General features: G+C 50.2%; 1 protein-coding gene across 1 annotated transcript in view; it reads left to right on the forward strand.

The window, feature by feature from the left end:
• LOC124033564 (nuclear factor of activated T-cells, cytoplasmic 3-like) overlaps nt 1–14,290 on the forward strand; it is a 98,368-nt gene that overhangs the window by 61,983 nt on the left and 22,095 nt on the right. The window contains 3 exon segments of the mRNA XM_046345610.1: nt 1,926–2,125; nt 2,749–2,921; nt 5,026–5,166. Of these exon segments, the coding sequence (XP_046201566.1) occupies nt 1,926–2,125; nt 2,749–2,921; nt 5,026–5,166 (514 nt within the window).

Genomic DNA, 14,290 nt, shown 5'->3' on the forward strand with positions numbered 1-14,290 from the left:
ACACACACACACACACACACACACACACACACACACACAGGTTAGAGGTCAGGGAGAGGGGGTGGGTTAGGGTTCACTGAGTAAACAAAGCCCCTGACCAGCATCGTCTTGCAGACTGTGTGTCCCAGCTACCTCACCTCCCTACCCCTATTCAGAACACTGAGGCTTTATGCTCATTAGAACCCTGCTCCTGTCTTCAGCGTTATAGTAGTAGAGGTGTAGAGGTCTTTACCACCCTGTTTGATACCCAGGGGACTCGTCTTCTCTCAAAGACCACTAAACATAACACATCGTTTCCACTGACTCTGTCTGACCCCAACAGGCCCCCATACCTCTATTTTGACCCCGCTGGGTCCCATCTATGGGTTTTAGTCGGAGAGAAAATAGTCTGAAAATTCAATAAAAACCAATGGAGTGGCTGATAGGATCTCTCCCCCCTAAGTGAGCACACACCACCACAGTCAAGCTTTCAGTTGGAGCTGGAAAGGAAAAGGATGTCCAATAATTGGTTTCAGAGAAAGTAAATATTTTGAAACCTAGCGGCATGTGATTTTTGGTGGTTGGTGTTTTTCTCAGGTCCACTTGTTTCCATCCAGACCATAATTTCACTGTTTTGGCTGCTGTTGGTCTGTGGACTGCATAATGACAACTCCCACCCTCAAACCCCCCTCCTTTCTTTTCTCTTTTTTTCTCCTTCCACACCTAACCTTTTTCTCTCGTTCCCCAAACGGTAACGCCGGTGTGTGACGCAGGGTGGGGAGCAGGGGTAACCCTCCAGCTGCAGTGGAGCCAGGGGTTGGATGTGGCTTGGCTGGGTCGGGGAGGTGGGTACGGGGGGGGGTGGTGGGTGGAAGTTGTGGTGGAGGGGGTGCCATCCTGCCGTCACGGCCCCTGCCAAGCACAACATTCCTAACAGTAGTGGGATTGTGTTGTCGGTGTTTTCTCTGTCCCTCTGAGGAGTGGATGGAGGGGAGGGCCTCTCACCTGCATGGCTGCCCAGGGCTCAGGCCAAGCTGGCACTTGCACCACAGCTGGATCAGGGTCATGGGCGTTGGTTGGCAATTTCACTGACAGGTTTAGTCTAGAACCCAAAACCGCAGCTTCACCAATAAAAGGTTATTTAAAAGGTGCACGATAGACCACACAGAATGAGTTGAATATCATATCCGTGGTGACTTGTTTTTCCAAGTTTGCACTCCATTCAGTAAAGTTGTAGCCATTTTGTTTCCGGTACTGTGGTGCACCAAAGAATGTCTTTCAAGATAAAAAATTAAAATGGAGTGAAAAAATCTATTTATCCTTTCTCTCTCGTGTTTTGAAAATGTGTCTCCTCGTTTTTTTGCTTGGTCTTTTTGGGTAGCTCCGACTTGTTGGGGGTTTGTCTCGGAAAATACTGGGCTAAGGTCTGAGATGGTGGTTCCTCTGCAGTAGACAAAGTGGAAATGATGAAGGTTAGTTAGAGGAAGAGAATGTGGTTTGCCTGTGTGTGTGTGTGTGTGTGTGTGTGTGTGTGTGTGTGTGTGTGTGTGTGTGTGTGTGTGTGTGTGTGTGTGTGTGTGTGTGTGTGTGTGTGTGTGTGTGTGTGTGTGTGTGTGTGTGTGTGTGTGTGTGTGTGTGTGTGTGTGTGTGTGTGTGTGTGTGTGTGCGTGTGTGTTGACCTGGTTGGAGGCCAAGTACCTGGTTGGAGGAGGGATCCAGATGAATCTCCAGAGATCCTGCCAGAAATTCCTGACTGACTGGGGTTTTCACTTGAATGTTTGAAGCTGACATTTAGGCTAGACTCCCTCCAGAAAAGAGAGAAGTGGCATTGGGAAGTAAAGGAAATGTGCAGATTGTCCTGGAAGTGCGATGCTCATATGGACTCTATCTACATACTCATGTTTTTTTTTCTCCCCCCTTCCCTCCATGTCTCTGCCTTGTCTCAGCTGATGGGCTACAACGAGAAGCCTGTCAACCTACAGATGTTCATCGGCACGGCAGACGACCGCTACCTCAGACCTCACGCCTTCTACCAGGTGCATCGGATCACTGGGAAAACGGTGGCCACCGCCAGCCAGGAGATCATCATTTCCAGCACCAAAGTTCTCGAGATTCCTCTGCTTCCCGAAAACAATATGTCTGCCAGGTGGGTGTCATGGTCGCTCAAGGATTACATTACTCAGTTGAATTATGAGTCCTACCTCCTAGCACAGAGGAAGACCTAGAAAGTGTCAAAATAACAGTTTATGATCAAACAGGATCGTAATATCCAGACAGACAGACAGACACACACACACACACACACACACACACACACACACACACACACACACACACACACACACACACACACACACACACACACACACACACACACACACACACACACACACACACACACACACACACACACACACACACGGTAGGGATTTTATTTGTCTTAATTCAAACCAACAGGAGGGTTAAGTTCAGCAGGAAAATATGAGAATTTCCCACCAAGCAGAATATGGTTTCAATACACTTTATTCCCTTATTTAGGGATCTACATTGACCACAGTATATATTTAGGCTTTAATTTCAAAGGATCTGGTGTTTCCCTCATAGCTGTAGCATTAATAAATCATATTTACAGCATTTACACATTGTAATTTGACTCAATATTTTTTCACAATGATGGCAAAGGTTTATTATGGAATTCATTCAGCCTTTGCTTAATTGATACCCAATCGGGGGGGTGTTGCTTAGCTCCCCTCCCTATCTCTCTTGCAGTATTGACTGTGCTGGCATCCTGAAGCTGCGCAACTCAGACATTGAGCTGCGGAAGGGGGAGACTGATATCGGGCGGAAGAACACGCGTGTGCGAGTGGTGTTTCGTGTACACATTCCCCAGCCCAATGGGAAGGTTCTCTCTCTACAGGCTGCATCCATCCCTGTGGAGTGTTGTGAGTATCCAGATCCTGTTCAGATGCACAAACACACACACATACACACACACATACATACATACATACATACATACATACATACATACATACATACATACATACATACATACATACATACATACATACATACATACATACATACATACATACATACATACATACATACATACATACATACATACATACATACATACATACATACATACATACATACATACATACATACATACATACATACATACATTTATCTGCAAATTATGGTGGAAGATAAGTATTTGGTCACCTACAAACAAGCAAGATTTCTGGCTCTCACAGACCTGTAACTTCTTCTTTAAGAGGCTCCTCTGTCCTCCACTCGTTACCTGATGAATTATCAGTATAAAAGACACCTGTCCACAACCTCAAACAGTCACACTCCAAACTCCACTATGGCCAAGACCAAAGAGCTGTCAAAGGATAGCAAATACTTATTTTCCACCATAATTTGCAAATAAATTCATTAAAAATCCTACAATGTGATTTTCTGGATTTTTTTCTCTCATTTTGTCTGTCATAGTTGAAGTGTACCTATGATGAAAATGACAGGCCTCTCTCATCTTTTTAAGTGGGAGAACTTGCACAATTGGAGGCTGACTAAATACTTTTTTGCCCCACTGTACATGCAGTTGAAGTCAGAAGTTTTTATGATGTCAATTGGAGGTGGACCTGTGGATTTATTTCAAGGCCTACCTTCAAACTCAGTGCCTCTTTGCTTGACATCATGGGGAAATCAAAAGAAATCAGCCAAGACCTCAGAAAAAAATTGTAGACCTCCACAAGTCTGGTTCATCCTTGGGAGCAATTTCCAACCGCCTGAAGGTACCACGTTCATCTGTACAAACAATAGTACACAAGTATAAACACTGTGGGACCACGCAGCCGTCATTCCGCTCAGGAAGGAGACGCATTCTGTCTCCTTGAGATGAACGTACTTTGGTGCGAAAAGTGCAAATCAATCCCAGAACAACAGCAAAGGACGTGAAAATGCTGGAAGAAATAGGTACAAAAGTATCTATATCCACAGTAAAACGAGTCCTATATCAACATAACCTGAAAGACTGCTCAGCAAGGAAGAAGCCACTGCGGTTTGCAACTGCACATGGGGACAAAGATTGTACTTTTTGGAGAAATGTCCTCTGGTCTGATGAAACAAAAATAGAACTGTTTGACTATAATGACCATTGTTATGTTTGGAGGAAAACGGGGGAGACTTGCAAGCCGAAGAACACCATCCCAACCGTGAAGCACTGGGGTGGCAGCGTCATGTTGTGGGGGTGCTTTGCTGCAGGAGGGACTGGTGCACTTCACAAAATAGATGGCATCATGAGGGAGAACAATTATGTGGATATATTGAAGCAACATCTCAAGACATCAGTCAGGAAGTTAAAGCTTGGTCGCAAATGCATCTTCCAAATGGACAATGACCCCAAACACACTTCCAAGTTGTGGTGAAATTGCTTAAGGACAACAAAGTCAAGGTATTGTAGAGGCCATCACAGAGCCCTGACCTCAACACTATAGAAAATTTGTGGGCAGAACTGAAAAAGCGTGTGCGAGCAAGGATCCTACAAACCTGACTCAGTTACACCAGCTCTGTCAGGAGGAATGGGCCAAAATTCACCCAACTTATTGTGGGAAGCTTGTGGAAGGCTACCCGAAACGTTTGACCCAAGTTAAACAATTTAAAGGCAATGCTGCCAAATACTAATTGAGTGTATGTAACTTCTGACCCACTGGGAATGTGATGAAAGAAATAGAAGCTGAAATAAATAATTATCTCTACTATTATTCTGACATTTCACATTCTTAAATAAAGTGGTGATCCTAACTGACCTAAGACAGGGCATTTTTACTATGATTAAATTTCAGTAATTGTGGAAAAACTGAGTTTAATTGTATTTGGCTAAGGTGTATGTAAACTTTCAACTTCAACTGTACATACTGCCCTTTTCTCTTGCTTTACCCCCCCCCCTCATCTCTCTTTTTCTCTCTTTCTATCTTTCTCATATGTACATTGCTGCCTATGTAAACCCCTCTCCTCTCCTCTCCTCTATCCTCCCAGCCCAGCGTTCGGCCCAGGAGCTTCCCCAGGTAGAGAAGGCCAGTCTGACCGGCTGTCTGGTCAGCGGGGGAGAGGAGATGGTCATCACAGGATCCAACTTCTTCCCCGAATCAAAGGTCATATTCCTGGAGAAGGGCCCTGGTAAGAGACTTGTACACACAGCGTCTCACACACAGGGGGAGATCCTTAGGGATATCCTTGCTGAGGAATGTGATTGTTTTTCTTTATTATTTGTATTATATTGTATTTGACTTTATTTAGTAAATTGTGTATACAGTATGCAGGGCTCCCTTGTAAAAGAGACGTTGGTCTCGATGGTGTTTCCCTGTTAAAATAAAAGTTAAATAAAATATTGTTGACCCACAAGCTGACTCATAATTCACATGGTCGAACAGTCCAACGGATCAGGAGAGATTATTTTTAGATTGTCCTCTTGCTACAATGGTTTTATATCAGATATATACTGTTTGGTTCAGAATATCCACAGTAGCAAATACTCTGTAGTTTGGATCCAGTGAGTTGACCCAAGATCTGGGTTACTTTAGGTACTGTAGCTCCAGCTTAGCGTAACCATTGTTCTGCAGAAAACAGCTGGAGTGTAAGGGCCCTTCTCAACATCCTCTAGATAGAATGTCACCATCACCAATCACCTCTTGCAACACAGAGTTCAAACAGGTTCCAATAGCTGATTTACTGACTGCGGAGGAAGAGTCAGACCTAACTAGATAGAAACACCTGGAAAAAGAACAGTCCCATGCCTCCTACAGCCCTGGGGTGCGTTCCATACCATGCTGCTATCCCGCCCACCAGCACTGCTCTACTATTTAAAGCACATGTCTTTTTCTGTCATCCATGGAATGTTACTACTGAATTATGAGTTATAATACACACAAAGCTCAAGAGCAAGAGCCACTAAAATGGATCTCAATCTCTTTTTTCTGATCTTCTGTCCGTCCCAAGCGAAAGATGGGTAGCATATCTGACTACTGCTACTGACTGACACACAGGTTATCACACACTCACACAGTACAATCTACTGCTTACACCTGACTCCTCAGTCTAGTCCTTATCAGTGTTAATATTTAGCCCTGTCCTGACCTGTTTAGTGTATTAACTTAAGAAGAGAGAGTCTCTGAGTGTGGTCGGTTCTTCTGCTCATACTGTACCTCTTCATTAATCGCTTGGGTTGAACTTTACTTACTACAACCCACTATTTAGACTCTCCCTCCTCTAACTCTTTCAATAATATAACACAAGTATGGGCGGGCTCCAGGATGGAAACTGTGAAAGGGTGACAGCGTTCTGTGAACCAGTCCCTGCCTGCCCACCATAGCTTTGTGAAAGAGGCCAAACTGAATCAAGTTCAAACACGGAGGAGAGTCAAGGGGGGCTGTTACTTATTGACTAAGATACATTATTTTGAGAAATTGAGTGGAAACCTTTACCCTAGGAGTGGAGTGGAGTGGAGGAAACTTGGGCCCTGCAGACATGATGTGTCTCATCATGGGGGAAAGAGAGAGATAATGATGATCTGGTTTGTGTAAATTGTCCCTCATCAAGGCTAATCCAGATGCTTATTGCAGAACATGCCTGATTGGAGGGAGTGGATGGAGGGATGGAATAAAGAGAGGAGAGGAAGAGAGTAGTAATGACAGAGTTTTCCACCTCCTCCTTCCATAAACAGTGGAATCACGTTGAGCGTGAAAGACAAGTTTATTGTGGTGAGTTAGTCAGTGTTTCCCCTATAATGTTTTTCAGCAATGTTGGAGGGGGGGTATTCCAGGGGTCTTCCTGCAGGGGGTAGGGTGAGGACTTCATGCGGGGTGTGGTGGATGGGGTCTTCCAGGGGGAGTAGGATGGGGACAACATGCCAACATGCGGGGGGGGTAGGGTGAGGACTTCATGCGGGGGTAGGGTGGGGACTTCATGCGGGGGTAGGGTGGGGACTTCATGCGGGGGTAGGGTGGGGACTTCATGCGGGGGTAGGGTGGGGTCTTCATGCGGGGGTAGGGTGGGGACTTCATGCGGGGGGTAGGGTGAGGACTTCATGCGGGGGTAGGGTGGGGACTTCATGCGGGGGTAGGGTGGGGTCTTCATGCCGGGGGTAGGGTGGGGACTTCATGCGGGGGTAGGGTGGGGTCTTCATGCGGGGGTAGGGTGAGGACTTCATGCGGGGGGTAGGGTGGGGTCTTCATGCGGGGGTAGGGTGAGGACTTCATGCGGGGGTAGGGTGGGGACTTCATGCGGGGGTAGGGTGGGGTCTTCATGCGGGGGGTAGGGTGGGGACTTCATGCGGGGGTAGGGTGGGGTCTTCATGCGGGGGTAGGGTGGGTTCTTCATGCAGGGGGTAGGGTGAGGACTTCATGCGGGGGTAGGGTGGGGTCTTCATGCGGGGGTAGGGTGAGGACTTCATGCGGGGGTAGGGTGGGGACTTCATGCGGGGGTAGGGTGGGGACTTCATGTGGGGTGTGGTGGATGGGGTCTTCTTGGGGAGTAGGATGGGGACTTCGTGGGGTAGGGTGGGGACGGGGGGTAGGGTGGGGACTTCATGCGGGGGGTAGGGTGGGGACTTCATGCGGGGGGTAGGGTGGGGACTTCATGCGGGGGGTAGGGTGGGGTCTTCATGCGGGGGTAGGGTGAAGACTTCATGCGGGGGTAGGGTGGGGTCTTCATGCGGGGGGTAGGGTCAGGACTTCATGCGGGGGGTAGGGTGGGGACTTCATGCGGGGGGGGGTAGGGTGGGGACTTCATGCGGGGGTAGGGTGGGGACTTCATGCGGGGGTAGGGTGGGGACTTCATGCGGGGGTAGGGTGGGGTCTTCATGGGGGGTAGGGTGGGGACTTCATGTGGGGTGTGGTGGATGGGGTCTTCTTGGGGGAGTAGGATGGGGACTTCATGCGGGGGTAGGGTGGGGACTTCATGCGGGGGTAGGGTGGGGACTTCATGCGGGGTAGGGTGGGGACTTCATGCGGGGGTAGGGTGAGGACTTCATGCGGGGGGTAGGGTGGGGACTTCATGCGGGGGGTAGGGTGGGGACTTCATGCGGGGGGTAGGGTGGGGTCTTCATGGGGGGTAGGGTGGGGTCTTCATGCGGGGGTAGGGTGAAGACTTCATGCGGGGGTAGGGTGGGGTCTTCATGCGGGGGGGTAGGGTCAGGACTTCATGCGGGGGTAGGGTGGGACTTCATGCGGGGGGGTAGGGTGGGGACTTCATGCGGGGGTAGGGTGGGGACTTCATGCGGGGGGGTAGGGTGGGGACTTCATGCGGGGCGTAGGGTGGGGTCTTCATGCGGGGGGTAGGGTGGGGACTTCATGTGGGGTGTGGTGGATGGGGTCTTCTTGGGGGAGTAGGATGGGGACTTCATGGGGGGTAGGGTGGGGACTTCATGCGGGGGGTAGGGTGGGGACTTCATGCGGGGTAGGGTGGGGACTTCATGCGGGGGGTAGGGTGGGGACTTCATGCGGGGGGTAGGGTGGGGACTTCATGCGGGATGGTAGGGTTGGGACTTCATGCGGGGTGTGGTGGATGGGGTCTTCTTGGGGGAGTAGGATGGGGACTTCATGCGGGGGGGTAGGGTGGAGTCTTCCTGGGGGGTAGGATGGGGTCTTCCTGCATGGGATAGGATGTGGACTTCATGCGGGGTGGGGGGTTGGGTGGAGTCTTCCTGCAGGGGGTAGGGTGGGGACTTCATGCGGGGTGTGGTGGATGGGGGTGGTGGATGAGGGGTAGGGTGACGACTTCATGCGGGGTGTGGTGGATGGGGGGTGGTGGATGAGGGGTAGGGTGACGACTTCATGCGGGGTTGGGTGGAGTCTTCCTGCAGGGGGTAGGGTGGGGACTTCATGCGGGGTGGGGGGTTGGGTGGAGTCTTCCTGCGGGGGTAGGATGGGGACTTCATGCGGGGGGAAAGGTGGAGTCTTCCTGCGGGGGGGTAGGATGGGAACTTCATGCGGGGGGTAAGGTGGAGTCTTCCTGAGGGGGTAGGATGGGGTCTTCATGCGGGGGAAAGGTGGAGTCTTCCTGCGGGGGGTAAGGTGGAGTCTTCCTGGGGTGGTAGGATGGGGACTTCATGCGGGGGTAAGGTGGGGACTTCATGCGGGAGGTAGGGTGGGGACTTCATGGGGGGGGGTAGGGTGGGGACTTCATGCGGGGGGGTAGGGTGGGGACTTCATGCGGGGGGGTAGGGTGGGGACTTCATGCGGTGGGGGTAGGGTGGGGACTTCATGCGGGGTGGTAGGGTGGGGACTTCATGCGGGGGGTAGGGTGACGACTTCATGCGGGGTGAGGTGGATGGGGTCTTCTTGGGGGAGTAGGATGGGGACTTCATGCGGGGGGGTAGGGTGGAGTCTTCCTGGGGGGGTAGGATGGGGTCTTCCTGCATGGGGTAGGATGTGGACTTCATGCGGCGGGGGGGGGTTGGGTGGAGTCTTCCTGCAGGGGGTAGGGTGGGGACTTCATGCGGGGTGTGGTGGATGGGGGTGGTGGATGAGGGGTAGGGTGACGACTTCATGCGGGGTGTGGTGGATAAGGTCTTCCTGGGGGAGTAGGATGGGGACTTCATGCAGGCGGGGTAGGGTGGGGACTTTATGCGGGGGGAAAGGTGGAGTCTTCCTGAGGGGGTAGGATGGGGTCTTCATGCGGGGGGGAAAGGTGGAGTCTTCCTGCATGGGGTAGGATGTGGACTTCATGCGGGGTGGGGGGTTGGGTGGAGTCTTCCTGCGGGGGTAGGATGGGGACTTCATGCGGGGGGGTAGGGTGGGGACTTCATGCGGGGGGGGGGTAGGGTGGGGACTTCATGCGGGGTGGTAGGGTGGGGACTTCATGCGGGGGTAGGGTGACGACTTCATGCGGGGTGAGGTGGATGGGGTCTTCTTGGGGGAGTAGGATGGGGACTTCATGCGGGGGGGGGTGGAGTCTTCCTGGGGGGGGTAGGATGGGGTCTTGCGGGGTGTGGTGGATAAGGTCTTCCTGCAGGCGGGGTAGGGGGACTTTATGCGGGGGGAAAGGTGGAGTCTTCCTGAGGGGGTAGGATGGGGTCTTCATGCGGCGGGGGGAAAGGTGGAGGATGGGGTCTTCCATGCGGGGGGGAAAGGTGGAGTCTTCCTGCGGGGGGTAGGATGGGGACTTCATGCGGGGGGGAAAGGTGGAGTCTTCCTGCGGGGGGTAGGATGGGGACTTCATGCGGGGGGTGGGGGTGGGTGGAGTCTTCCTGGGGGTAGGATTCTTCATGGGGGGAAAGGTGGAGTCTTCCTGCGGGGGTAGGATGGGGTGGGGACTTCATGCGGGGGTAGGTGGGGTGGATAAGGTCTTCCTGGGGGAGTAGGATGGGGACTTCATGCAGGCGGGGTAGGGTGGGGACTTTATGGGGGGGAAAGGTGGAGTCTTCCTGAGGGGGTAGGATGGGGTCTTCATGGGATGGGGGGGAAAGGTGGAGTCTTCCTGCATGGGGTAGGATGTGGACTTCATGCGGGGGGGGGGTTGGGTGGAGTCTTCCTGCGGGGGGTAGGATGGGGACTTCATGCGGGGGGAAAGGTGGAGTCTTCCTGCGGGGGTAGGATGGGGACTTCATGCGGGGGAAAGGTGGAGTCTTCCTGCGGGGGTAGGATGGGGACTTCATGCGGGGGGGTAAGGTGGAGTCTTCCTGAGGGGGTAGGATGGGGTCTTCATGCGGGGGGAAAGGTGGAGTCTTCCTGCGGGGGTAAGGTGGAGTCTTCCTGGGGGGTAGGATGGGGTCTTCATGGGGGGGTAAGGTGGAGTCTTCCTGCGGGGGGTAGAATGGGGTCTTCATGCGGGGGGTAAGGTGGAGTCTTCCTGCGGGGGGGTAGGATGGGGTCTTCATGCGGGGGTAGGGTGGAGTCTTCCTGGGGGGGGGTAGGATGGGGTCTTCATGCGGGGGTAAGGTGGAGTCTTCCTGGGGGTGTAGAATGGGGTCTTCATGCGGGCGGGAAAGGTGGAGTCTTCCTGCGGGGGTAAGGTGGAGTCTTCCTGGGGGGTAGGATGGGGTCTTCATGCGGGGGTAAGGTGGGTCTTCCTGCGGGGGGTAAGGTGGAGTCTTCCTGCGGGGGTAGGATGGGGACTTCATGGGGGGGTAAGGTGGAGTCTTCCTGAAGGTGGGGGGGTAGGATGGGGTCTTCATGCGGGGGTAGGGTGGAGTCTTCCTGGGGGGGTAGGATGGGGTCTTCCTGGGGCATACAAATAAATGCAGGAATCTCTACTGGACTCTCTTCTTGACTTGTTAATTCCCATTTTTAAGATGATAAAAGTCACTTTGAAAATAAATGTTTGCTGAATGACCATATTGTTTTTATTACAAGCAGTAATGGAGGACTTTTAGTGAGTTGGTTGTGTGTGTTCATCCAGTTTACCAGTTCTTTGTGGGCTTCAGTTAGTTATGTCAATGGACTGGACTGCACTGCAGATAGGGGAGGAGTGAGAGAGGTAGTTGAGGAAGGGGAGCCATAATGATGCAGGCAGGCGACTCTGGTCCATCTGGCTACAGCAGGTCTGTCAGTGTGAGGTCTGGTCTTTGGCTCGTTCGCTCATCACCTCCTAATGCTAGGAAAAGCAGAAAGGTCCTTTCCCTCTGTCCAGATGAAACAGGATCACATCCATTGGCTTCGTGCTGACTTCTATCACTTTATTACCTGCTCTGTGGGAGGGAGGGAGCAGTTTGGCTCAGAGGAAGGGGAATATGAAAAATGCAACAAAAATATATTATTTGACCAGAGTGAACCTCATCAAACAGAGGAAAAGGACCTCTAGATGGAATGACTGACTATACTGACTGACTATTTTGGCCTACTGAATTATACTGGCTTACTGACTCTACTGGCTTACTGACTGACTGTACTGACTATACTGGCTTAATGACTGACTTTACTGACTGACTATTTTGGCCTACTGGCTTACTGACTGACTGTACTGACTACTGGCTTACTGACTGACTTTACTGACTGACTATTTTGGCCTACTGGCTTACTGACTGACTGTACTGACTTCACTGGCTTACTGACTCTACCGGCTTACTGACTGTACTGTACTGTGCTGACTATACTGGCTTACTGGCTCTACTGGCTTACTGACTATACTGGCTTACTGACTGACTGTACTGACTATACTGACTGACTATTTTGGCCTACTGACTCTACTGGCTTACTGACTGACTGTACTGTACTGACTATACTGGCTTACTGACTCTACTGGCTTACTGACTGACTATACAGTAACTGTACTGACTACACTGGCTTACTGACTGACTGTACTGTACTGACTTCACTGGCTTACTGACTCTACCGGCTTACTGACTGTACTGTACTGTGCTGACTATACTGGCTTACTGGCTCTACTGGCTTACTGACTATACTGGCTTACTGACTGACTGTACTGACTATACTGACTGACTATTTTGGCCTACTGACTCTACTGGCTTACTGACTGACTGTACTGTACTGACTATACTGGCTTACTGACTCTACTGGCTTACTGACTGACTATACAGTAACTGTACTGACTACACTGGCTTACTGACTCTACTGGCTTACTGACTGACTGACTGCACTGTACTGTACTGTATTGTACTAACTATACTGGCTTACTGACTGACTGTACTGACTATACTGACTGACTATTTTGGCCTACTGGCTTACTGACTGACTGTACTGTACTGACTATACTGGCTTACTGACTGACTGTACTGTACTGACTATACTGACTCTACTGGCTTACTGACTGACTGTACTGTACTGACTATACTGACTCTACTGGCATACTGACTGACTGTACTGTACTGACTATACTGACTCTACTGGCTTACTGACTGACTGTACTGACTATACTGACTGACTATTTTGGCCTACTGACTCTACTGGCTTACTGACTGACTGTACTGTACTGACTATACTGGCTTACTGACTCTACTGGCTTACTGACTGACTATACAGTAACTGTACTGACTACACTGGCTTACTGACTGACTGTACTGTACTGACTTCACTGGCTTACTGACTCTACCGGCTTACTGACTGTACTGTACTGTGCTGACTATACTGGCTTACTGGCTCTACTGGCTTACTGACTATACTGGCTTACTGACTGACTGTACTGACTATACTGACTGACTATTTTGGCCTACTGACTCTACTGGCTTACTGACTGACTGTACTGTACTGACTATACTGGCTTACTGACTCTACTGGCTTACTGACTGACTATACAGTAACTGTACTGACTACACTGGCTTACTGACTCTACTGGCTTACTGACTGACTGACTGCACTGTACTGTACTGTATTGTACTAACTATACTGGCTTACTGACTGACTGTACTGACTATACTGACTGACTATTTTGGCCTACTGGCTTACTGACTGACTGTACTGTACTGACTATACTGGCTTACTGACTGACTGTACTGTACTGACTATACTGACTCTACTGGCTTACTGACTGACTGTACTGTACTGACTACTGGCTCTACTGACTTACTGACTCTACTGGCTTACTGACTTACTGACTCTACTGGCTTACTGACTGTACTGTACTGTACTAACTATACTGGCTTACTGACTATACTGGCTTACTGACTGACTGTACTGACTATACTGACAGACTATTTTGGCCTACTGACTCTACTGGCTTACTGACTGACTGTACTGTACTGTACTGTACTGACTATACTGGCTTACCGACTCTACTGGCTTACTGACTGACTGTACTGTACTGTACTGGCTATACTGGCTTACTGACTCTACTGGCTTACTGCCTGACTGTACTGTACTGGCTCTACTGACTTGCTGGCTACTGGCTTATTGACTGACTGACTGACTGACTGACTGACTGACTGACTGTACTGACTATACTGGCTTACTGACTCTACTGGCTTACTTACTGACTGACTGACTGTACTGTACTGACTATATTGGATTACTGGCTCTACTGTACTGACTGACTACTGACTGACTCTACTGACTGACTCTACTGTAAGACTACTGTAGGGCCTTGATGAGGGCAGAAGGCGAGTGGAGAATGATGTAAAAAAAACTGTGGTTGAATTGAAATTGCATTTAACACACCAGGCATCAGTGTTTTTCCTTTCTTCCTTACAAAAGGTCTACAAGCTACAGTTATTCTAGCTGTCTGAATAGCCCTCATTGTTTTGGTAGATATCATAACACATGGATGTGTTTTTAACTCTCTGAGAGAGGGGTGTATATAGAACATGTTTTTAACTCTCTGAGAGAGGGGTGTATATAGAACATGTTTTTAA

Source organism: Oncorhynchus gorbuscha, linkage group LG04, assembly GCF_021184085.1.
Source record: "Oncorhynchus gorbuscha isolate QuinsamMale2020 ecotype Even-year linkage group LG04, OgorEven_v1.0, whole genome shotgun sequence".
NCBI lineage: Eukaryota > Metazoa > Chordata > Actinopteri > Salmoniformes > Salmonidae > Oncorhynchus > Oncorhynchus gorbuscha.